Raw genomic sequence first — 25,143 nt, forward strand, 5'->3', positions numbered from 1 at the left:
CTTTCCCTGGAGATTGAGAGAGACTGTTGAATTTGCTGTAACTCTCTTCCTCTAAAAGTTGTTGGGCTTGAGAGCAATCTTGAAAGAAGCAATCCATCCTACAGGCACACAGTAGGCAGAAAAAGAGTTCTTATTTTAACCTCTTACTCAGAGTTTTCTCCATTCTAATATCTTGTTCTTTGTTCTTGTTCTGTAGAGATCAAAGCACTATTAGTGATTTTTTGGGCTATTTTTACTCTAAGATGAAAATACAGGCTGATCTACTTCAAGCTTGGGTCAACTCAAGATCCCACTTGACATGAAGGCATATATTTTATCCCTCCTGTCTTCCCCTGCTTTTTAGTCCATAGCCAAAACATGATTATCCATCATGTTTGACCTAAATAACTAATTGGCTTGATCCTCTGAGATCCTCACCCAGAAGTCCTATGCGTCATATGTCACTGGGATTTTCCCTTCTCCCTGGTCTTGAGACCACACATCGGGAATGATTTACCAGATATCTTTAATCATCCTTGCTTTTTTCTATTTTATGATTCTTTTTGGGTTTTTTTGTTTGTTTTTGTTCTGTTTGGGTTCTTTTTGCACACAAGATAGGAAAATGATGTCAGAGGTTCTTGTAGCAGTCTCTGGTTTTCATAATGGTGCTTCATGTTCCATAATATAATGGGAGAAAGTAACAACACTTCAAACACATTTGCTTATTGAATTCTACAGCTATGTGAGGCTGAATCTACTTCTACTTCTACGATGCAAGGAAGGCACATTTTCTTCTCTCATACTTCTGAACTTTTGCAAACTTTCTGAAACATGGAATGCTCTCAGTAAAGGACTTGATATGATCCAAGCATGAAGATTTCCCAATTATATTAATGCAAATAGTGATCAGAGTATTTTCCCTTGTATGAAGGAAGAAATTTATTGGTAATGCCTGCCTAACATCTCTGGCCAGAGAGTTTTCCCAAAACATTTCAGAGTGATGCTTCTATGATTTGACCATGTGAATTTTTTTCATCACTTAACACAAACTTTCTAGTTATTTTTACAGGACATTGAAAACATAGAGGTCTGGAATAGAGTGCTAATCTTTAGTTGTTGTCTTGTAGGAGAATTTTTTTTCACCTGCAGAGAGTGAAGACAGAATGTCTTTGAGTCATAGGTCTTGAGAGCCATAGTGGTCTTGTGTATGCCTGTAAGGGCTGCAGTCATTAGCTGGGGATTCAACTGCTAAAGCCATCGTAGTGTGAGGTCACTGGTAGTGCCATGTTACAGTATCTTCCTGTATCTTCCACCAGACTTCCTGATTGCAGTCTTTAGGACTCAACACTTCTTGTCCTGGTGCATGTAGCTTTCCAGCATAATGATAAGTTGGAGAGCACAAAGTGATCAATTGTTTTCCACAAGCAAAGAAGGGTTATTTTAAACCTGGAAGGTTGACCTTACGTGTTGATATGAGGAAGTGTAGAAAAACGAGAACTTGGTTCAGTGAAAACTAGTCTTCATCTAATATTAGTCAAAGTAAAGCTGATCTTTCTCTACTATATGTTCAATCACAGAATTTTTTGAAAGTGCCTTTTGGATTGCTTGTGTGCTTAAGTGCAACTCATGGTTCTGGGATCACTGTCAAGCTGCAGGAAAGACATCCCAGATGCTTTCTTCTCAGTCACGCAACTGTCATCTATCAGTATGAGCAAGTGGTCAAAACTATGTTTGTTCTCTATTAGTTCACTCAGGAAAAAGCACTATGTAGGAATGGGGCGATATTAAGCCTTTCTGTGAAAACATATTTTCCCTATGCAGTTAAGGTTCACTTCTAGGTTGGTATATACTCATCCTGGCATGATCTTGAATATCTTCAGTAATACAGCTCAGTCCCTACTGTAAAGAAATCAAGTGAAATGTGTAATAACCTTTTCTGCTTAGTGGTGCTTACCTGCTGACAATCTTTTTTTTTTTTTTTTTTTTTTCCCTCCCCTTTAGGTATTAGCTCATTAATAGCAAACAATGTTTATGATGCAGCATACCCACTTCATGATGTATGTATACTCTGTTAAAAATTTAGTTCTCTGATATTATTACTCAATAGTTTATAGACATTAATGTTTATTGCCTGTGAAAATGAAAGTGTATTTGAACATTTTAGGTGTGTGATTCTACTATGAAAAATCATACATAAATCCATTTCAGATAGTAACCAATAAGTAAAATCAGCAAAGTGGGAATAGCTGAGAAATCTTTTATTCAATTTTATCTGTATTTACATCAGTAATTAAATCATTTTCATTTTCTAGGGTGAATATGAAGGCCAAAATGATGACATGAATGAAAGAAAGGTAAAGTACATTGCAAAATTAATTTCATACTAGGTCTAATGTGAAAAATGTGAAATAATGTGCTTAATGCTATCAGAAGGCATTAGCCAGTTTTCAACTGAGTAAATGCTTTTACAGATGCATATCATATTTGTTATGTTACTTGATTTATTTTCCTGTACTTCTGCATACCAACTTTTGTTTCAAGACTTTTTATGAAGTCTGTCAGTAATTCAGTGAATTTACTTTGATACTTATGTCTTGAAATTCTTCAGATTTCCCTCCTCATGTATAGAGAAAAGCTTTTTATTGTTTATCCATTTCTCTTGTTGTAAGATAATGTAGAATGATGTATTTTTAAAAGCTAGAAGCTTTTTATATTTTTCATTTTTTAGATAGAAACTTTTTCTTTACAAATAAATTGAAAATAGATTTTTAGAAAATGTATGTAACTTAAGAAAATGTACTACTGAATGTAATATGCAACTATGTTTTATTATAGTAACTATTCATAAATAATCATATAAGTTATTTAACTTCTTTTTCTTCCTGACAGGTTGAAAAAAATAAATCCATTCTGATTGTTTTTAATGAATATGCTCACTATTAGAAATGAGCAAAACCACTTAAATACTGTAGTAATCCATTAAGCTCCATTTCATATTGTTCTTCAGCATTTATTCATTTTTTTTCTTTGCTATACAAACAATAGGATAGGAAATGAAGAGGGAAAATTTTAGGGAGAAAAAGGAGGAGGGAGAGAAGAGTAGAATGAAGAAAAAAAGAATGTTTTAAAGCCTGAAGTATTTAATATATTAGAAAATAAATTGCCTATATTCTTGCTTCTTGACTTGTAAGCCATTTCATAAATGTTTTTCATGCTGTGGTATTGCATGTTGCTAAGTGCCATCTGTTGCATGAAGGAAAAATAAGAAAATGCCATTCATTTGCCAAAACACTCAGCATAGTTCTCACAAGTGTAATTGCTGCATGTGATGATTATTTTTGCATTTGAAATGAAGCCTGAGTTCATAGATCATACAGGCAAATTTGATTTTTCCAATGCTGGGTCAGTAAAAATTTGAGAAACACAATCTCCTTTGTAGTTTGTGTTAAAATAGCATTAACATTCAGGCACTAGATATCTTCATGCACTGTATATGATTTAATTTGGTATATGAACCTTGGTAAGCAAAAGAGACAAAACCAAGAAATAAACTGGACAGAAGCTTGTATATTTAGCTCTATTATTTAATAAACTTTTTGTTTATAAAGAGATTGTCTGCTCTGCACTTGCAGATTTTTTTCTGGGCAAGCGATTATGGTGTTATGGTCATGGACTCTGAAAGTCAGCTATAGAGTTCACTGACTTACAAGGCTAGCACAACATTCAGAGAGGAGAAATTTAAATGAACACTAGTCAATGGTGAAAAACTGGGTAATGTGGGAAAGGGGGCAAGAGTACTAGCGTCTGGAAAAATATTCACCCTACTGGCTGTATTTTGTGCTGCCTTCTTTTTATCCTGCCTATTAGGTTCTGTTATGAAGTGTTAAGTATTAAAAACATAAAAGGTTCTTTCCAGAAATACTCCATTGATTATTCACATATGTCTCTGCTGCCTAGCCATAGAATCTGCAGTAGTGTTTCTATGCATAACATCATCTGTTTTCTATCTGAATCCAATAGTCTCAGTGTTTAATTTCCTGAAAACCTCTGATCAGATTTAAAGGGAAGGGGGACATTTTTGAGATTTTTTTCCCCTGCTCTTTTTTATTTTCTCCAATTTAGCTTATATGCGTCTTTCATTTCAATTGTCTGTTGTGTAAGCCCAAGGTCTGACGAACTGAGCCTGACTGGGATACTTATGCCAATAAGGCAGCCCAAATAATGAAGGTTTATGTACCAGCTCATAATATATAAGGTTAATCCTTATTAACCCTCTTCAGGATTTCCTTGGAGGAAATACCCCGTGAAACAATACACGTCCTATGGGAATTAGAAATCTGCATTCAGTGAAACATTCTGTTTCCCTAAGACTGTTGATGAGAGTAAAGTAATCTCCCTCTCTCTGCTTAGAGAAAAACTTTTTAAAAAAAGTATAGCACAGCAGCACGGTAACAACTTCCCATGAGGATAAACACTGACTTGGTCTTTTTTAAGCTTCTAGCCCATTGACAGCGTAAGTCTTCATTGCTAGCAATGCTAACTATCTGGGAAATACACTGGGGTCATATACTACGACACCATCCCTTTGATATTACAAGCAGACTGGAAAGTGTTATTATAAATTTACAGAAAGTACTGCTTTTAAGTGAAGCTGATAAAATACAATAAACTCTACTACAAAACTACTCCTAGAATTCCTTTAATTTTAATAAAAATCTGGAAAGAAAGCACATTCCAGGGTAAGCTTAATCTTGTAAAACTGCCGTGTTGAAACTGAGGTTTACTACTGTGCAACACAGATGAACTGAAAACATCCACACCACAAACTCAACTTTGGTGTTATGGCTTTTGTGATCAGAATAACTAATTTGTGATTCCATAGTTTGATATAATTCTATGACCTGTACTAGCTGAAATTTTAGGAAGGTCTCTCTTTTCTTTCTGTCCTTTTAAAATCAATTCTATAGATATATTCGAAGCAGCTTTTAAGTAGTTCTAATATTTTTAATAGTTTTAAACTTTCTTGTTCTGTGTATTTCAGTGAATGTGCTTATTAGCAGGATTATTTATGGAAATAAAACAATTTTGATGTAATGCTGTGGGGGAATAGCAAGGAGTGATTTTGAATGAGGAAACACAAGTATTCTTATGAACATATGAGGATGGCAGCAGGGGTAATCCTCTTCATCTCCTCTTGAAGCCAAAGAAAATCAAACACCACCTCAGAATTTCTTTCCACAAGTGCAAAGCATTTTGCAAGACTGTGCTCTGTGAGAGTAATATTCTCTGAGCTGAGACTCCACACTCCTCGATTCTCGCTGCTGAATTCCCAATTGTTTCAGCAGTGTAGGGTTTACTCGCTAATCTAAGGACAGAAACTATTCTAAGCCAGATCTTTAAGTAGTGTACACTGGCATCGCTCCATTCACTTAAATGGGTGCAAGCCAATTTCCATAATCGGAGCAGTAATACTTATGTGGGCACGTGCTTGCAGGATCCAGATCTTAACTGCTCCCTTGATATTTATGTAGGTCTTTCACATAGCATCTGTGGGAGGAGAGACATTATAAACACTAGAAAAATATGGTTGGAAACCCTCAAAAAAAGGCAAGATAACTCTGACCAGACTTGCAGTTGATGCTACATTTCAGGAAGGCAAATGGGTACATAAATTCAGTTACATCAATAGATAAAATATTTCATCGTTTTTGTGCTTTTACCGCCACAAGATGGTGTAGGAACTCAATATATATCAAGCTGCTAGTTGTCAAAATGGACCAACTGACAGACGCACTACTGATAATTAATTGCAAAAAACTATATGTACTTTATGTTATTGACATTGTTTCCAGCTCTTGTATATTTATATAATTCCATTGTATATTTATATATTTCCATTGTATAATAAATTATTTATTGACAAAAAAAAACCCTTAGAGTTTCAGTTTTACAGATAGCCCTAAAGCATTTTCAATCTAGCCTGCAACTAATCTGATGCACTTCATGTATTACACATTAGGCAAAAATCTGTATCTTCTTATAGTTTTAAGATTATTGATTTTAAGTGTCCTTGGACAGTACCTTTGTTTCTGTATTCAAAAAGAAAAAAAATGTAAACAAAACTTAATTTAAATTCTCTGCAGAATGTACTCTATGTGAACCGAGGTTGTCCCCTGGGACACAGATAATATTTCACACAGAAAGTTGTTCTCAAGACAAAATTTCATCACTACTCCAGTTGCTCAAGGAATTAAATGCCTCATTCTAAAGAAGCTGGCCATACCTCTTTTATATTTTATTCTTTCTTGCTAGACCTCCTCCACTTATGTTTTTGAAAATAGATGCACAAGGCTTGACACCTGTTTTTTAAGGCATGCTATAAATTTATAAAGGTTTATTAGTGATACATAAGTGTGATACATTTTATTTTCAATTCTGGATGTTTATTTATTAATTTTTCATGCACCCTCTACTTCAAGAAGATCGTTTTAAAGAACATGTGTTTTCTTCGACTGTCTACAGTAATGTCTACAGTAATGCCTCAATGAGGGTCACAGTTAGCATAAAACTGTGAAGGGAATACGAACAATTCAGATGGTTCCATAGAAAATCTTACTGTTTACTTGGGACTGCTCTAGTTTTTATCTTCCTTCGAAGATAAAATACAGTGAACAGTCATCTAGCTTAGGATAGGTCCTGCTGAAGTTTCCTCTCAGCTTCCTTTGGTCTTCACTAACTTCTGGAAAGCTGTGTCATTGTTTGTTGCTGAATGTTTTTTCTAGATCATTAATAATTAGATACACAGTTATAAAATGTACTGCTGTCACGTTAAACTTTTTGCTACATTATTAATTTGGTAAGTGATTTCTACCCAAATGCTGCCTTTTTTTTCAAGGCACTGTGATCTCTTTTACACCATAACTACCAGTTTTCTTAACAGCCTTCTGTAAAGGACTCTGTCAAAGGACTCTGTGGCCTTTTTTTAAGTTCAAAAAAGTCGTGTCACAGAACAGCAACATAACTGGGAATGAGGAAGATATTGCAGTTGAGTCCATTTCCTATTGTAGATACATATCAGGACCTGTGGTGTATTATCTTTTTTATCTTTGACTATCTGTTTCCTGGTGTCTTGATTCTGCCCACCTTAAGATATTTCTGCAGGATTTGACCCTTCTTTTATGCTGCCTGCTAGCTGTGGCTGAGTTCACAGTCCCACAGTGAACATGTGAACTTGTTCCACGTGCAGGATGAGAAAGAAGGGGCTTTTATGTGGAATCTACTGGGTGTAGTAGTCTCAGGAATTGAGGAGGAGAGCAGACTGGTTTTGCCACACTTTTTACCTTAGTATGTTTTAAAAAATAATTTACCCATTCCACACTCGTAATTTATTTAATGTCTGGAATTACACCCTAGGTAAGCGTTTGCAGGTACAATGTAAAGTGAACCGAGATAAGAGTTTCAAAGAAGAATTTGACTATAAATAGAATCTTTTCTATCATCTTTCCAAAGTTCTCCATAAGACTACACCATCATTTTGTTTTCTTTTTGAGCCTTCCTATTTGACCTCACTGTCTAGTATATTGGGTAGTGAGGATGAAGGGAAAAGGTATATGTGCCGCATCCTTTCATTGCTTGTTTGGCTGAAGTTTTACATAACTGTTCAAAAAAATGTACTTTTAAGTTTATATTTAAGTATGGAAAACTAATTCTTTTAGAACATATATTTTAACTCTTACATGTTTGTACAACAGATGGGAGCAGTGGTTTCAAGTTAATTTTCTGTTTTTTATTTAGTTGCTGTATCGAGAATGGGCAAGATATGGAGTATTTTACAAGTTTCAGCCTATTGGCCTCATAAGGTAAAACATGTACTTTTGTAAAAGACTTTTGGACTCGGTTCTTAGCTGATGCAGAGTAGTAAAGCTCCTTTCAATTACTTAAACAGATGAAATCTTTTGAGAGCATGGAAAAAAATTTTCTCACTGCTTTTCTGTAACTCTAATGATAGTTTTCCTGTAGGAAAGATGCACTAAACTATTAACAATGTACCTTTATTTTTGTATTGTGTTTGTTCCTGGAAAAATGTCATATTTCAGATTCAAAAAGTCATTTTTAGAAAGAGGATTTTCAATGCATGTATTTCATTTTATGATCACTGAAAGTCTGGTAAATAATCAGAAGCTGGTGTTCTCATGATAGCTTAGTCTGAAAGTATTTGGCAGTCTTGAAATTGATGTGATTATTTTTTTCCTGTTTATACAAGTTTTATTCATCTGAACAAGCAGCTTGCACAGCGATTTTGATATCTGTTGAATTTTGATATTTCTGACATTTCATAGAAAAGTTGGATTTATATTAAGACAAAACAAAAACATTGCAGTTTTTTAAGGAATTTCTGCAATATCTCTACAATAAACAATTTCTCTTGTATACTGTAAATACTGAATAATCAACAGGAAATGTGTATGAAGACTACTGACTTGAAATATGCTTGCATAAGATGTCTGCCTAGGAATAAATAAACTGATACTAACAAACAAAAAACCAACAACCACCCAAATCTGTTCCTAGATAATTTGTATATGTAAGACAGACGATATTTGTTAGCATGTTTATTTTGAATAGTGAAGCTCCGACTAGGCTTTATTATGCAACCTGCCACTAAGGGATTACCTGCAAAAAGTGTCCTGTTGAATTGAATGGATACTTTTTTTTTTTTAAGGGCTGCCTAGAATGGTTAAAGGGATCTTGATGATGTAGCTTAGTGTCATTAATATGGATAATCAGTAACCTTTCCAAAATATATTATATTTCAAGTTAAACTTAAAACGCTCCACATATAGTTTTTCAAAGGTTTAATTGTTGAACTTGTATTAGAAACACTGTTTATTGTGAGGGAGATATTTCAGATTGGCAAATGGTAGTGAGACCATCAAATCATATTGAAGCTCTTCAAGCCTTTGAGATTTCCCCTTTTTTGGCCTTAGTTTTTTTGTTTAGGATTTATATACTTTTGGCCTACCAGTTATTCCAGGCCAGGATACTGTATCAGGTAAGTATACTCAAAACAAGATTACAACAGCTGGTACGTCCTTAGTAAATATTACAAATGTTTAAAAAGTTCAACAGGGAGTGGCCAGAGGAATTCTCAAGTTTTACCAGACCTGACAGCTTGGCTAAATTAAAAATAGAGGTACATCTGCTTACACTCTGTTGTCATTTGTATCTTGCTGTTCTCTGTCCCCATTATGATGTTTGACTACATTGATACAATTTCATAGAAATTCTGTGGTTTAAACTTCTGTAAGAGAAAAAAAGTTCAGACATTTGCAACTGATTGTCTGTTCTTAGAGATGATTTTTCTTGTTTTTATATTCTATACTTTGTTGGACTATGAGGTTAACTGTTACCACTAAAACAAATGTGTTTTTTATTTTCTGGGTAACGTTAGAGCTTTAGAGTACATACACCTAAAGAATTACCACCCTTTTCTTTCTGTGATTGAATTAGGTCTTTGTGCCTCTGTACTGTCGAGGGGGAGGGGTGGGATTTGAAGTCAGCTTTCTTAGTTTGGATGCTTATTCCCTTGGCAAGCATCAGCAACACTTTGTGGAAATGAAGCAATAATATGTCTTTTCAGGAGTTGGATTGGTAAATTTTGATGGATGATTATTGTTACTGCATGTCTAAAAATTCGATATTCACCCAGGCTTTTGATAGTTTATTGTGATCTTTCTTTCTCAGCTTGGTTAGATTACTCAACTTTTTTTCTCATTATGGAAGTGACACATAGCAGCAGGTTTATATCTGGGCTTTGATGGATGGCAGAAATGGCATTTATTTTGTCTCATTTTCAAAGCCTGTTCTGAATGATCTTTTCAAATCCATTAACATCTCTGTTGAAGTATGTTGCTTAAAGAATATTCACACCCCAAAATTAGACTTTTTAGGTTTTTTTTAAACAAAATTTGCGATAGTGTAGGTCATTTTAACTATTCCTGTTTCACCTTTATTCAATAAGAAGGTGAGTTGAAAGGCGTTCTTCAATCTGAGATGCTTATGCTGGAAAACTAGACATGGCCCTGTAGGGTTATTATAAATCATTTCCTGTGCCTCAGTTCCTTGCTTCTGGCCATACAGTTGTTACTGTTTTCCACCTGATTGTGCACCAAAGCTAGGAACTGCATATTTGCTCTGCTCACCCTTGGCACAGACTGGGAATCTTTGAGGTGTCTTCTGAGGTCAGATATCCTGAGGGAGTGCTAATTGCCTGATTGGTCATTGAACAGATTTAATGTAGAATATTTCATGTTCTTTAAAAAAAAAAATAAAGCAGACCCAAAAAGCAGGACTCTGAAATAATGGCTGACAGTTCCATTCACTTCTGCATCTTAATCAGCAAAAGTCTTCTGCTCTGGCTTTGTGCACCTCTTCGGGATGCAGGGAAAAGCTTGTTTGTATGGTAAATTAGGAAGTGCAATGGTGAGTGGGGAGACTTTTACCAAATGAGAACTGAGTAGATGTTACATATTTCTTTTCTGCAGCAAACCTAGTTCAGTTAAAACTTTAAGGGAAAGTACAATGCAGATGAATCAAAGGTTGATTTGTAAAATGTGAATAACACATAGTCTCTGAGTGCACATCCAGACATTAAATAACATTGTTGAAAACAAAGTCTGCTTAGGCAGCTTTTCTCTCTTAATTGCATTGAGCTATATGACAAAATAGTCAATGTGAACGTCTAAATGTAGCCTTCTGAATTCAAACATTGTGTTTCATATATGTCTATTTTTAACTCAGATGAAGAGGATGATTTGCATTTTTGAGAGAGAAATTATGAATTATTTGCTAATAGATGTCTGAAGCTAAAAGAACTGAAAGAGGTTTACCTCTTGTTTCAGTCACCCTTATACTTGGAAGAAGTGAGTAATACATTAACAAGTACAGAATGAAAGGTGCAGTTCCAAGAGGCCTAGAGTTCCAGTGGTTTGCCTATTTTTCTGGTTCTAAATTAAGTTTTGATTTCTAATGGAGAGGAGTTTCTGTAGTGTAGCCTTCTTGTAGGAATGGTCTTACCAACATTAGTTCCTCTTACTCTTTGTAATGCAGTTTAAAAGATGCTGTAAACAATATACTTGTAGTTCACCAATTTTTTTTTCTATTTTGATGATGCTCTTCCCTTAAATAAAATGAGGTCAAACCCAATTTTTACCAACATTTTTAGTCAATGAATTCTTCTGTTTCTTAGGGGCAATATTTCTGTTCCCTAGGCAGGAAGGACACTCCCTAAGAGTTCTAAGAAAGTACCTAGAGAGAAAACCCCAAGAGTTCTAAGAAAGTACCTAGAGAGAAAAAAAAGGCTTCTATGAACTTCTAAAATTAATTTAATGGTACGTTAATCAAAATATTAACTATGTGATTATAGAATAAATATGTTGGAATGGTCCTCTGAAGGTCTCTATATCTAACCACCACTCAAAGCAGGGCTAGCTTGAAAGCTAGATCAGGTTGCTCAGAGCCTTGTTGAGTCAAGTTTGAAAATCTCTGGGGATGGAGATCCCACAGCCTCTCTGGGCAGCTGCTCCAGTGCTGCACCACTCCCGGGGGAAGAATTTTTTCCTTCTGTCCTGTCCAAATTTTCATTGCTGCAGCTTGCAACCACTATCTCTTGTCTTTTAGCTGTGCACTTTTGATGAGTTATAGCAAATAAAGAAAACATACAACAAGTAAAAGGAGTGAAATAGAATTTATAAAGAATTATATAACTGTATGAATGTAATATATCACTTAGGAGCTCTGAATGACAGACTAAGTGACTATGCTAAGGTTGCTGATATCAGAAGAGGTGGTTAGCCTTTGAGATTTGTCTTACTTAATTCCTGGAAAACTGGCAAGTTATCTGCTTAATGGACATCCTGAAGCACCTGTGGATGGGAACCTGTGCATGAACTGAGGTTCAGGAGGGGACCATCATCTTAGTGATGAGCTCCCCTTTTGTTATCTTGATATTAATGTAAAATTACCTTATCCTAAGTATTTCTAAGTATGTCAAACAGACCTAGCTTTTTTTTCTTTTCTTTTTTTTTTTTTTAATTTGTGGTGGAGCTTACTTTAATGTTGGTGCTGAAAGGTCCCAACTCAACAGCTGCTTCCAACATGTCGCATTTTTCAAGTTTTCATTCTATTTCTTATGGATATGCCTTCATCAAATTTCTTAATATCTAACATCCCACATTATCTGTAGCATGATTACTTTCAAAGCTACAAGTATCTGTATACACCTATCTTACTGTAAAGCTTAAAGGTGGGAAGACACAGACACTGTAAAGATCAAGATTATGTATACAATAACTCTTTCTGCAGTAGTAAGTGGAAAAGGGTATTAGCCAAAATATTATTTATAGTATACAGCATGTAAATCAAAACTTGGGAGCTTCTGGTACTCAAACTGTCTGTCTAATATATTTCTTCCTTCCTATTTTTAACTGTGTTTTATTTTGTATGGAAAATTGTTTCAACATCATGTGTAATGAATTCTGGCACTTCATTGCAGTGTGTCCATTTTGAACTTGCTCTTAACAGAAGAGTCATATTTTTCCCTCTGTTGTTTCATTTTAGTGCTGTTTTCTTAAACCACAGTAGCCTGTAGCTTTCTCTTGTCTGTCCGCTTTGAAAGTAATGGCAGAGCAATGATGTTCTGCTGTTTGGTTGACTAGGCTCCAGATATTATTGTGTTTACTTTCAGTATTTTGGGGCCTGTGTAGTGCATTGTTCAATATAAGTAGTCAGGAACTTAAGTGTTCTTAAGTTTTCCTTTTTTCTTCTTTCATCAATCTTCACCCCCTTCAAAAATAGTACACTTCTTGCCCTACCTAGGGTAGGGTAGTTTTATAGTAGTGTTAAAATAAGAAAAGAGGAGTTCTGCAGAGATGGTGTTCCCCTTGTCTTAGGAATAAGTATTTCTTCCTTAGCAAAAGTTTAGTTCAGATTACTGTCTCATAGAACATTCCTCTCCATTGGGGCCATCTGGCCTGGTCAATACATTAGCAAGTCACTGCTACTTTCACCACAGCTGTTTGTAAACATATTTCATCTCTGCACGTATGTGGAGAACATTTGTCTCCACATGCTGGCTGGAACTTAAAAATAGAGGTCTCTGGTGCCTTTTTCTAATTCCAGAGGTACAATCAATGGTTGTTCAATAACTGCTTACATTAACTTTGCAGTTATTGATCCTCAAAGTGCAGATTCTTCTACATGTCTTCATTCCTCTGCTTCCCTGTCAATCCTCTGTTATTACTGGGAAATAACCTAACCAAATATCAAATCTTTTATTTATTAAGTTAAATGAGTAGGGGTCCCATGCAGTATTGCAATTAGCTTTTCTCTACCTGACAATTTGACCCATTTAAGAAAATGCCTTTCAAATGGAGAATAAGCATGTTCCATGTTTACCCACTGATTCTTTTCTTTTATTACTTCTTCACCACATGTCGGTAGGGTGCCTTTTAATTTTGGGGGTTTTCTTTCTCTTTGAGGGAGGAGGGAGCTTGCTTTCTTTTGGGGCTTTAGCCCCCAAAAGTTTTTAGTGTGTTTGGTGTCATGCTTTCCCCGCTACTCTAGTGAATTACTCTGGCATTCTTATGAGAATGCCCTGATACATAGGATCCTGGACAGGCTCCCCTTTAGCCAAGTGCATAATGACAGTAAAAAACAGCCTGTTGTGATATATAACTACATGACTCTGTTCCCATGCAGAAATCTGGGAACACTATGCAATTCTTCCTGAGCGTCTGTAGCAGGCACATCTTCAGCATTCACAAAGATACTGAGGCTATATGCAAAGAATTCTTCATTAGGAAAAAAAAAAGAACACAGTCTTAAGCTTGGGAAAGTGTAGTGATTGAACATATATAGCAATAAGTAGAAAAATGCCCGTGAGCCCTACCAGTAACTCTGGCAGTAGTTCATCTAGCTCCCTTCCAAACCTCTGCTGAGAACGTGCCCGAAGCAATAATCTGAGCACATCTTTTCATTATATCCCTCTTGCATTTTGAGTCCAAGCACATTTTTATGGTTCCAAGGAACTCTGCAATGAAGATTCATTCCCACCATGGGGTATGTTCACCTAAAGTAGCTTAGCAGTTCATCTTTTTTAAAGAATTAGGTACAGTGGGTAGTGCTATGCCAGTGTCCACTCAGGCTTGATGGTGTCCTTTGTGCCACCTTTTACAGCAGAGTTCTTCCTGGAAGGAGCCAGAAGCAGGTGGGACCCTGTAGTAGAAGCTTGGCTGTTGAGAAAGGAACACTTTTCTCTGACATTATGAATTTTTTTCTCTTTCTGGAGTCTGTGTGATCTCGTTGCCCCTCATGACCACAGTTTACTCATGCACAGACTTGCGTAAGTAAATGCATGTATCATATGACTCCATTAAAGGGACTATGTGTTAGATGAATGAAAGCACTAGGACAGAGCTTCTCATCTGCAATTGTAGGGAGTTTCCCCACCACCTGGTACTTCTTGATGCAGGGCTCACAAGAGTACTCCAGCCTGTGTCCTTTGCAAAGCAAAGGATTTCTGCACAGGGTACACAATTCACTGAAGAACTGGTAATGAATTATTCTGCTGGGTGCAGGCCTGTGACCAGAGTGGTTTAATTTACTTAGAATCTTCACCAGTCCTGTAGGAAGTGATTCTCTCTCTGTTTTGGCAAGCAGAACTTGGTCTTATTTATTGGTGCTTGTATGAGAGAGGGAATTTTAAACCAGTAGGCTTGTATTGCAATGGTGAGGAAAACCAGTCCCTGCTTTCTGATAAACATCATTCCTAGGCTGCAGGACACTGCCTGAGCACTAAGATCCATATTACTGTCAAGAATCCTCATTCCTTTGGTGGGATTTTCAAAAACTAGATCCAGCAAGAGACTTGCACATCTACATCAGGACTTAGCAAAGCTGAGGCTCTGAAGTCTTAGTAGTTGCTGTCTAGCTTCCTTGTCCGGGCCACTTGGACTGTGCAGTTTTGTAGGCAGCTAGAGCTGGGCTTTTTTGTGTGCACAACTCTATCTGGTTAAGGAGCTTAGTGCCTATACGATGTTTAAACTTCAGATTAATTTATATTTCTTAATGGCCTTGGGTGATAGGTCCCAGTTCAATAGGTATTTTCAGAGTTCACACCAGTGTACTTCAATGGGAACTGAAAGCCTGTTCTTTTAAAATGGAGAAGGAAAAGCCAGAGGTGGGGCACCACATTTGGAAACAAAAGAGCAAGTCCTGTGTTCTTTCCAAGAATATTTGTGGGCATCTAAAGATGTATATAGTTGTGAATTGGGGGCAACAGGGGAAAGATAGAAAACAGCTGCTGCAGTTGGGTGGCTGTTATTGTGACAGCATGTGGTCTGGAGTATCAGACAATATTAATGAGGGTAGCTGCAGTTTTGCTTACCTTTCTCGTAAAACTGCACTTGACCCCTTACTTCCAGTGGGAAGTTCTGGCCAGGGGATGCTGGATGAGTGGAGATCCTTTCCTGACTTCTTGAGCCCTGACCAGTGGTTAAGAGAAACCCCTGTCATCTGGTTTAAAGGTATGCCCTGGCATGAGGATATTTTGTAGGCAGCACTTTACTCTCTCTGTAAAAAAGTCACACTAAGTCAGACCATAGCTCTGTCTGATCCCGTTCCCTGTCTGCAACAGTGAACAAAACCAAAATGACAAGAGATTAAGTACTGGGCACCATGTATCACTTATCCCCAGAAAACACTCTCATAAAGGAGGAGTCTGGCATGGGAACTCCCTGAGCTTCCACAATCAGCACAGACAGCAGAAAAATGAACATTTTTAATGCAATTTTTGAGCAAGTGACTACTGCTGTTGTCTATTAGCATCTCAATGGAATAGTTGCAATTGAAGTGCTCAAAAATAAGGAACTGGAAATTGTTGCATGTATTTAATTATACTTACAGTATGCACTTGAATTTGTTTTGTTTGCAAACCATGTGTTCGTTTGACCCATCCATGTCCTGTTATGTCACAGTCTCAGAAGTCTTGAGTTTAAATTTTAATTAAAAAAGAAAGTTTCATGACTCTCTTATTATTTCAAAACTGCAAGAGGCAAGGCTTAAGAAGTGCTATCTCAAGATGTGCAATAATGCTGTGACTAACAAAGAATTTACTATAATTCTCTTTTATGGGAAATTATACATCTGTGTATTTGCCACTAGATGGTGTCTTTCTGACAATAGTAATGCTTATGGTGCCATCTAATGCAAATACATGAAATGAACTCAGAAGCTGTGGTGAGGCTTACCTATATGACTTTGAAGACCAAACAAGCTTTCAAGAAATATTATGAAAAATTCAAAGTAGTAATTAAAAAAAAAAAAGGTTAGTTATGAAAAGAAGTCTGTGCCGGAGCTTTTGTGCAGCTCTGATAACCTGGATATTGTAGAAAATGGTACAAATTATCTTTGAGGAGTACAGGAGATTAGGAAAGTGATACAATATCAGTCACCTCACACTAGTTCACAGTAAAAGCTTCAACCAATCTGTCATTTGCAAGATAGAAGAAAAGCTAGAAAAGAAAGTAAGAATGAGTGTTAAAAAACAGGAAGAAAAAGATTAGATAATGCTTATGCCAGTCTGCAGGAAATGCTGATTCAATCTAACATATTAAATTGATTACCGATTATTTGTAGAGTTGATTATGAGAGAAAATGTAATGTGCATAAATGAATTACTTTTTTATTCCATACACAGAGCTTCACTTGGTGGACTGAAAATATTTCTGTAGTGAAACTCTACTGTCTTCCCCATAGGCAACCTTTACTGACACAGACTTGCAGATATATTGCCAGGGTGCCTGTTGTAGATTTTGGATTTGCTAGGTGTGGAGAGCGAGTAACTTTTGTTGAATGCTGAAGTATCAAGAGATACATTGAGTGTTCATGTGTTGTCTTCTGCGTGAGTTCCCAGAGCTAAATAAGATAAACATTGCATTACTACTCCTGCTAAAAATGCCTTCGTTTTTAGTAAGGGATGCTGTGGTTACTGCCTACTCTCAGAGACACATGGAGTTTCTGTAAGCAAAGAACCTGACAGGCAAACCCACACATCAACAAAATAATGTAATATGGCTCTTAATCCTTTCAAACTATGCAGAAAGTTAAGGAATGCTACTACCGCACTGGAAATGCGGTGTATAAGTATCACTATTATCTTTGTGTCACTGCGAATCACATTCCCGTCATGTCTAGCTCTCCAGTAAAAGGTCTCCTTAACCATGGTGAGCTGAATACCCAAGTAATGCACAAATCCTGGAGTGCTCTGAGGAAGTAATGAAGCTTTGTATCCTCTTATGCCAGAGGGGAGAACTCAGTTGCAGTGTTTCTGACCAACTAGCGTGTTGCTTGTTTACATAATCAGTAGGTAAGACTTCATTTCTGTCTCAGTCACAACATTTTTATGTCTACTTTACTGTGTTGCTATTGTTCTTTGTATTACAGTCAGTAACCATTTTTTTGGTTTTTTTTTTTTTAGTTTATATTGTTTATATTATACTCAGTTGTATTCTGACAGCTTCAAGCATGGGTGCAATGAGGCTTGGGAATCTAATCTTTGAAGCTGAGAGGCTTGTCTTGGTTTTATTTCTTTAGAGGTTTAGGATTGATCTTTTGCTATTTTAAATTATACTGTAAACCTTTGTTTTTGTTAATTCATTAAATAAGATTTAAAACAAGAACCTTAAGTGAAGGGGCTTCATTATATGACTTTTGTGGCATCCTGCTCAGTTCTACTTTCAGGCTCTGAACTTTTTTCCATATCTTACCAACCTGGTGCTTCCAAAAGTGAATGAGGGGTATTTGATGACATGGGCACAGAGATAAATATTAGAGGTGGCTTTCATCATTTGGGGTTTGGTTTAGGGCTCTTTCACTGGTTTATCAACTATTTTCACAAACATCCTGATATTCACTCTCTACTGGACAGCCTTGTTTCTGGTTTAGGGACCACCATGCACTCTTCCCACAGACAGAGGCTCCTTTCTCTATTTTCTGTTTGCAAAACCAGTTGGCCTTTCTAATGGATTTTTTTCTTTCCTGCCTCAGACACAACTGCCTTGTAATCTGGCTGAGGTTCTGTAGTTGTTGGGTTTTTTCCCCCTCCTCTAAAAAATTTAATAAAAAAGGTTTCTTAGTCTCTTGGCTATTGTTTCAAGGGGGGTTGTTTTCTTCCAGGAGCCTTTCCTGGCTTTCACCTTGCTCTGTTTGGTACGATCCCTATATTTCTGGATTTAGCACTGATACATTTCTGCCTGGGTGTGTCTGGACAAAAATAAGTGTATATATACCGTCAGGCACATCTCGGGATGCACAACAGCAACAGTGTTGCTGCTGAGCAGTAATTCCACCCAGGTGTCCCAGGTGGTTGCAATAAATCTTTGAATCCTGCCTTGAGAAAATTTCCAAGCAGAAAAAAGAAGACAAATCCAGAAGAATCTGATGATACAGGCATAGGAACATAGAGACACTGTCTGCACATGTAGGGATGAGGTTAGGAAAGCCAAAGCCCATCTGGAGCTGAATCTAGAGAGGGGCATGTAGGGCAGTGAGAAAGGCTTCTACAAATACAGCAAAAGGAAGGCTAGTGAAAATGTGGGCCCTCTGCTGAATGGGGCAGGGACCCTGGTGTCAAGGGACCTAGAAAAGGCAGAGGTTCTGAATGCCTTCTTTGCCTTAGTCTTTACAGGTCAGACTGGCCTTCAGGAATCCCAGGTCCCTGAGACCAGAGGGAAGTTTAGAGCAAGGAAGACTTACCCTTGGAGGAGGAGGATCAGGTTAGGGAACACTTAAACAAACTGGATATACATGAGTCCATGGGCTCTGATGGCAAGCACCTACAGGTGGTGGAGGGACCACTGTTACTGTGAGGCCACTCTTGATTATCTTTGAAAGATCATGACAATTAGAGAAGGTTCCTGAAGACTGGAGCAAAGCACATGTCACTTCTGTCTTCAAGACGGCAAAGAGGACTTCAGGAACTACAGGATGGTCAGCCCCACCTTGGTCTCTGGGAAGGTGATAGAGCAGCTAATTCTGGAGACCATTTCCAGATGCTTGAAGGACAAGAAGATGATTGGGAGTAGTCAGCAGAGATTTACAAAGGGAAAATCATGCTTAACCAACCTGAAAAATTTCTATGATGAGATGACTGGCTTGGTGGGTGAGGGGAAAGTAGTGGCTGCTATTTATCTTGGCTTTAGTAAGGCTTTTGACACTGTCTCCCATAACACCCTCATAGACAAGCTGATGAAGTATAGGCTAGATAAGTGCACAGTGAGGTGGACTGAAAACTGCCTGAACTGTTTGGCTCAAGGGGTTATGACCTGTGGCACAAAGTCCAGCCAGAGGCCAGTCACTACTGGTGTCCTCCAGGTCTGATACTGGGTCCAATGGCATTCAACTTATTCATCAATGACCTGGAGGAAGGGACAGAGTGCACCTTCAGCAAATTTGCTGCCAAAACTGGGAGAAGTGGCTAATACACCAGAGGCCTGTACTACTACTCAGTAAGACCTCAGCAGGCTGGAGAGATGGGCAGAGAGGAACCTCATGAAGTTCAACAAAGGGAAGTGTCAAGTCCTTCACCTAGGGAGGAAAAACCCCATGCACCAGAACAGGTTGGGGGCTGACCTGCTGGAAAGCAGATCCGCAGAGAAGGACCTGGGAGTCCTGGTGGACAACAAGTTGACCATGAGCCAGCAATGTGCCTTTGTGGCCAAGAAGGCCAATGGTCTCCTACGCTACATTAGGAAGAGCACTGCTAGCAGGTCAAGGGAGGTGATCCTCCCCCTCTGCTCAGCCCTGGGAAGACCACGTCTGGAGTGCTGTGTCCAGTTCTGGGCTCCCCAACACAAGAGAGACATGGATTTACTGGAGTGGGTCCAGGGAAGAGCTACAAAGATGTTTAAGAGACTGGAGCTTCTTTCATACAAGGAGATGCTGAGAGAGCTGGGACTGTTTAGGCTGGTGAAGAGAGAAGGCTCAGGAGACATCTTCTCAATGTTTACAAATACTTGGTGGGAGGATGTAAAGCAAATGAAGCCAGAGTTTTCTCTGTGGTGCCCAGTGCCAAGACAAGAGGCAAAGAGCATGAATAGAAACACAGGCAGTTCCTTTTGAACACACAAAAAAGCACTTTACTGTGAGGGTGGTTGAGCACTGGAACAGGTTGTCCAGAGAGGTTGTGGAGTCTCCACCCTCAGAGATACGCAAAAGCTGACTGGGCATGGTCCTGGGCATCCTGCTCTAGCTGACCCTACTTTGAGCAAGGGACTTGGATTAGATTGTCTCCAGAGGTCCCTTTAACATCAACTGTTATGTGACTCTGTGAGTGAAATGGTGCAGTATGCAGAGATGTCATGACCTGTTCCTGGCTCCATTTTAATGACTGGGAGTATGAATGTTATCAAATTTTCTCTGTGCTTCAGCAGTGTTTGTCAAACAAGGCTACAGTTTTGAGATGGAAACATCAGTGCTGAGAACTATTATCTTAGTAATAATAAAAAAAATCTCTTGTGTTCTGAGCTTACAGCGTACTAGAAATTAGTTCTATGATTGTAAGGGTAGTCATTGTACTACCTCCAGTTTAATGACAGATTTTTTTTCTGGTAATAAAGCACACTGAAGGTATTCCTTATGTTCCTGACCCTGTACCTCAGGTTGCCATTTGCTCCACTGATCTGTCACAGCTGTTCATACACTATGAACTGGCTTGGCAAAGTGCTGGATGTGGTCTTTGGGGTTTTTGTTCCTATTTTTTGACTGGGATCTGGTCTGCTTTACATTTGATCAACACAACTCAGAAGGTAAACTGTGGTTCAGAGAGGAAATGAGTAGATTGGGTAGAGAAGGGAAGAAGTCTTTTAAACTAGCTCTGATAACAGAAATGTTTTAACATGAAATTATACTTTGTGAGAAGTGTTTGTCCTTTCTCCCGGGGGTAGACACACTAGAATTTTGTCTACAGTCTGTGAGAATAGGGTTATTTTAAAGGCATAAGTGGTATATATGACTCGTTTGACCATCTGCTTCCCAAATAAGTAGTTGTAAAGCAGTGTGTTTTTTCATAGAAAGTATTAACTCATGGAGGGGGGAGAATGTACTGTGATAAACATGAAACAGCAGCTGGACCAGAATGGGGTATGGGAACTAAACAACTGAAGCGTTTTGAAGAATTTTGAACAGTTGTCCCAGTTAGGTGACTCAGTGTCCACAGTATCTTTTCCCTGACTTTTAAACTTTGCTCCTGAAACACTCTAGAGTTCTTTCCAGCATGTGTCATGTATCGTAGTGCTTTATTCACATTCCAGGTAGCCCACACTTGTTTTTGTAGAGTTAAAAAACTAAAGTTTTTTTCTATTCTGTCTTCCCCCCCTAGTCTATTTATAAATTGCACAACTTGGCTTGGAAGCACTGTAACCAATGTGCATGCTCTCTTTTAAACTTATTATAGTTTATATATAAATAAACTCTATAGTTTAATTAACAGTTATTCTTTTTGATGTTGGTTTGGCAACCAGACAGATAGAAGAGCACTGCAGACGTCTGATTCAAATATTATATGGGTGAAGCAAAGGGAATTCAGTAAACATTTTGACTGCAGCCTTCTCATACTTCTTATTCTAACTCTGCCGTGAGAGGGAATACCCTGGCCCCTCCCCTCCCCTCCCCTCCCCTCCTCTCCTCTCCTCTCCTCTCCCCTGCCCTCCCCGCCCCTGCCCTGCCCTGCCCTGCCCTCCCCTCCTTTCCCCTCCTTTCCCCTCCTTTCTTTTCCCTGCTGTTTCTGGTTGGTTGCTTGATCCTGGAAAGCTCTGAAAATCTGCAGCTTCTCTTCAGCTTCTGAAGAAGATATGGATGATTTGTGTGTCTCAGGATCATGTGTTTATGGCCCAATCCTTCCTTAGGGACATGACTCTCACTCAAGAGAAATCAGTGCTTGGTAGGTGGCCATTTAACAAACATTCAAAACATTGTTCAAAGTGAAAGTCACAAAGTCTCACCATGGACTGTAACAACACACAGAACACTGTGTGACTGCTGCTTCTGATGGGAGCAGCACACATTGATTATCAGTCATTTGTCTCTTGCTTTGGATGAGAACTGCTGTTATCAATGCAGAGGTGTTTTATAAGAGGGACACTTCTGTACTTTAGAATATGACTAATGTGGAAATCAAGCTCATGCAATGCAGAGGGAGTACTCTTTTTCTGGCACTCCTCAATAAGCAGGCCATCAACATACTGTGGAAAGGATTAATCCTTAGCTTTGTCTGGATATATGTGAATTGTATGTGAGTTAGCTAGATAGGTAGGGCAAAACTGAGGTCTTGACTCCTCTTTCTCCACACCAACATAAATCTTGAGTAATTCCTTGACTGTAATAAAATAAGACTAGTTTTACCCCAGTGTAAATGAGAGAAGATGCCAAATTCTTGGTGTTTATATACAAAAATTTGTAAACTTTCCTTTTTGCAACACATATCTTACTCTCTCTTTGAAGAAAGTATTTCTTCTCTTCATTCACTACCATCATTCTGATTTTTCAGGTTAGTGCATGAGTACAGACAGGCTAGTATTCTGATTTGTAGAAACTTAGCATCCTGCTTTCAAAAAGAAATAGCCTTGAAATGTGCTACTGTGAAGCTATTGACCTGACTAGGAGTTAAATGCCTTCAGACCTTGTAAAACTATGCCTGTATGCCTCTCTCATGAGATTCTTAGGGGAGCAGGAAGAAATCAGTCCCATGGTGTTCTTGAGGTCTGAGTTAAAAATCACTAAGTCCAGATGTGGCTACAGTAGATGGTAGATGGTAGTAGATGGTACAGTAGATTGAGTCTCTTGTAGTACATTACAGATGTTTGCACAGGCTTGACTGCCATTCAGAGAAACAGGAGATCAGGTCTCTGTACATGTCAGGAAAGGAAAGAGCATGTTTTTGCCCCATATTTTGCTAGCTTGATAAACTCAGATTTAAATTTATAAACATGCTTTCAAGCACTGTCATTGCTTCTCTTTAGATTATTTCAGTTTCTGGCATATAGGTGGACTGGGCTTGGGCACAGCAGTCTTAATTATTTTTCTTTTTCGAAACAGCTAAGTCACAGAACACTGTGTAGTTCTCTTCTTGGCAAATGCTTTTCCCCACACTGCCAGAACATTGTTGAGATCTTCTCACTTTCTCTTGGCATGGTTGCAAATAGCAACCATTTACTTTATAGGTTACAGATCACGTTTATCACTGGAAGGTTTAATAATTCTATAGAAAGCCTCATGACCCATATACTCCTTCTTGCTGCTTGTCTCTGAACACTTTCTGTGTTACTTCATGGCCCTTTATCAAAACAATAGACAGTTTAGCACAGCTCAGATTGGGGACTATTTTTCGTGCCTGCTTTGGCCTCTTGGGAGCTCTGTATTAGCTATACATGGTGCCCATCTCTACAAATAAGGCAGGACTGAGAAGGATTGATGCTGTTAGGATGTGTTCAGTGATGTTTGCTTTGCTGGCAAATGCAAGGTATGTCCCTTCCCAAATAGGAAGAAACCCGAGAGTGAACTGAATCTCCCTGTGGCCTGGGCTGCTCCTAAGACATTGTTGCCATATGCTGACTAATACGGGAGGCTTGAAGCAAAGCTATAGGCCATCACATTATTTCTATTTTTTAATCAAATACTTCCTCGCTCACTTCATACATGGGACCATATTCAAAGAACAATAAATGTGAAAATAAAGCAAAATTATCTCTGGAATGCATGTGCCAGGTTATTGAATAGTCCCACAGTGTCAGAATTATATTTGCAGAAGAAATATTTTAATTTATCATCTTGTAAACTGTATTGTATCACATTTCCTTATATTCTGTACAAATGCAGTAATCCTTTGTCCCCAGAAACATACAAACTATGCTGTAATGTGAATGTCTGTAAAGTTACTAAACCGATATATGCTGTTTAAAGACTAGTTACTGCAAATAGTATTTCTGTTCTGACTTATGGAAGTTGTTACTGAAATAAGAGCAAATAGCCTACCTAATTAAATTAATGTCATCTGAGTCATTGTGCCAGGGATCCACTTGTCTTGTTTGATACTTCACACAGTCTGTTGCCATTGACCACCTTGAAAATGGAAGGTATAGGAGATGTACTTCTTTCGCAGAAGAATCCTGATTTTCCCCTCACTTTTATATTAGTTCTCCTAGCTACAGCCCTGGAATGACAGCAGTGTCATTCCTGAAGTCCTCTCTGTCCTTCTGCTTTCTGTCCAGCATCTTCCATCTCATTCTTTGGCTTGTGAGACATTTCTCACTGTGTTGCTTTTTATCCAAATTTAATTTCATTTTAATGATTTTTTTTTTGTGAGTTATTGAGCGCTCTGAAGCTTTTGGTGTTCTGCAACATTTATAATCACTCCCAACAGTGCTTTGGAATGGTCAGTGAGTGTCATCTATGTTTAGTTTACTTCTTGCAGTGTGATCCATGAAGATGTTGGGCTGAGCACTAACACATATTTATCAACATGTACAATGAACTGTTCCTCAGAGTAGAAGCTGCTTTTGCAAACTTCTATACAGACCCTGTTAATTTGTCAAAAATATTTATTCCTTCTGAAAAGCTAGTGCAAAGTATGCCAGTAAACCTTCCTGCTCTAACAGAAATTCAACATTATTAGTCTGTAAAGACATTAGAGAGTGTAGTCAGAATGTTCACACAGATCTCATTCAGAGATCTCATTTCTATGCTTTTCATTGAATCTAGGAGGACTACAGAGAAACAGAATGATGGCTTATTTAAGTAGTTTCTTAAAGCACGGAATCCATTTTCTGCTAAAAAAATCGGGCAAACTCCTGTTCCTTTTGGTGGAAATCTGTGAGGGATATTTCATTAAAGATGTAAAAGTTGTAATCTTGCCAGAGAAAATCTTGAGTATATATCATAAAGTAATGATGTAGGGCTGTCTTTAACATCTCAGATTAGAAAGTCTCAACCTGTCCTACTCGATCCCTTCATTGGGTGGTATGGACTTCAAGATATTCAAGGCTGTCATCCAGGTTTTTGACAATTACTATTTTTATTTGCAGGGATTGTTAAGAAGCCATAAAATATGTT

General features: G+C 37.9%; 1 protein-coding gene across 1 annotated transcript in view; it reads left to right on the forward strand.

Annotated features, from left to right (window-relative positions):
• The window catches only part of ANO2 (anoctamin 2), a 193,153-nt gene that overhangs the window by 48,699 nt on the left and 119,311 nt on the right, over positions 1-25,143 (forward strand). Inside the window, exons 8-10 of the mRNA XM_064517556.1 lie at positions 1,981-2,036; positions 2,292-2,333; positions 7,774-7,838. Coding sequence (XP_064373626.1) covers positions 1,981-2,036; positions 2,292-2,333; positions 7,774-7,838 — 163 coding nt within the window. The remainder of the gene's footprint in view (positions 1-1,980; positions 2,037-2,291; positions 2,334-7,773; positions 7,839-25,143) is intronic.

This window comes from Dromaius novaehollandiae, chromosome 1 (assembly GCF_036370855.1).
Source record: "Dromaius novaehollandiae isolate bDroNov1 chromosome 1, bDroNov1.hap1, whole genome shotgun sequence".
Classification (NCBI taxonomy): domain Eukaryota; kingdom Metazoa; phylum Chordata; class Aves; order Casuariiformes; family Dromaiidae; genus Dromaius; species Dromaius novaehollandiae.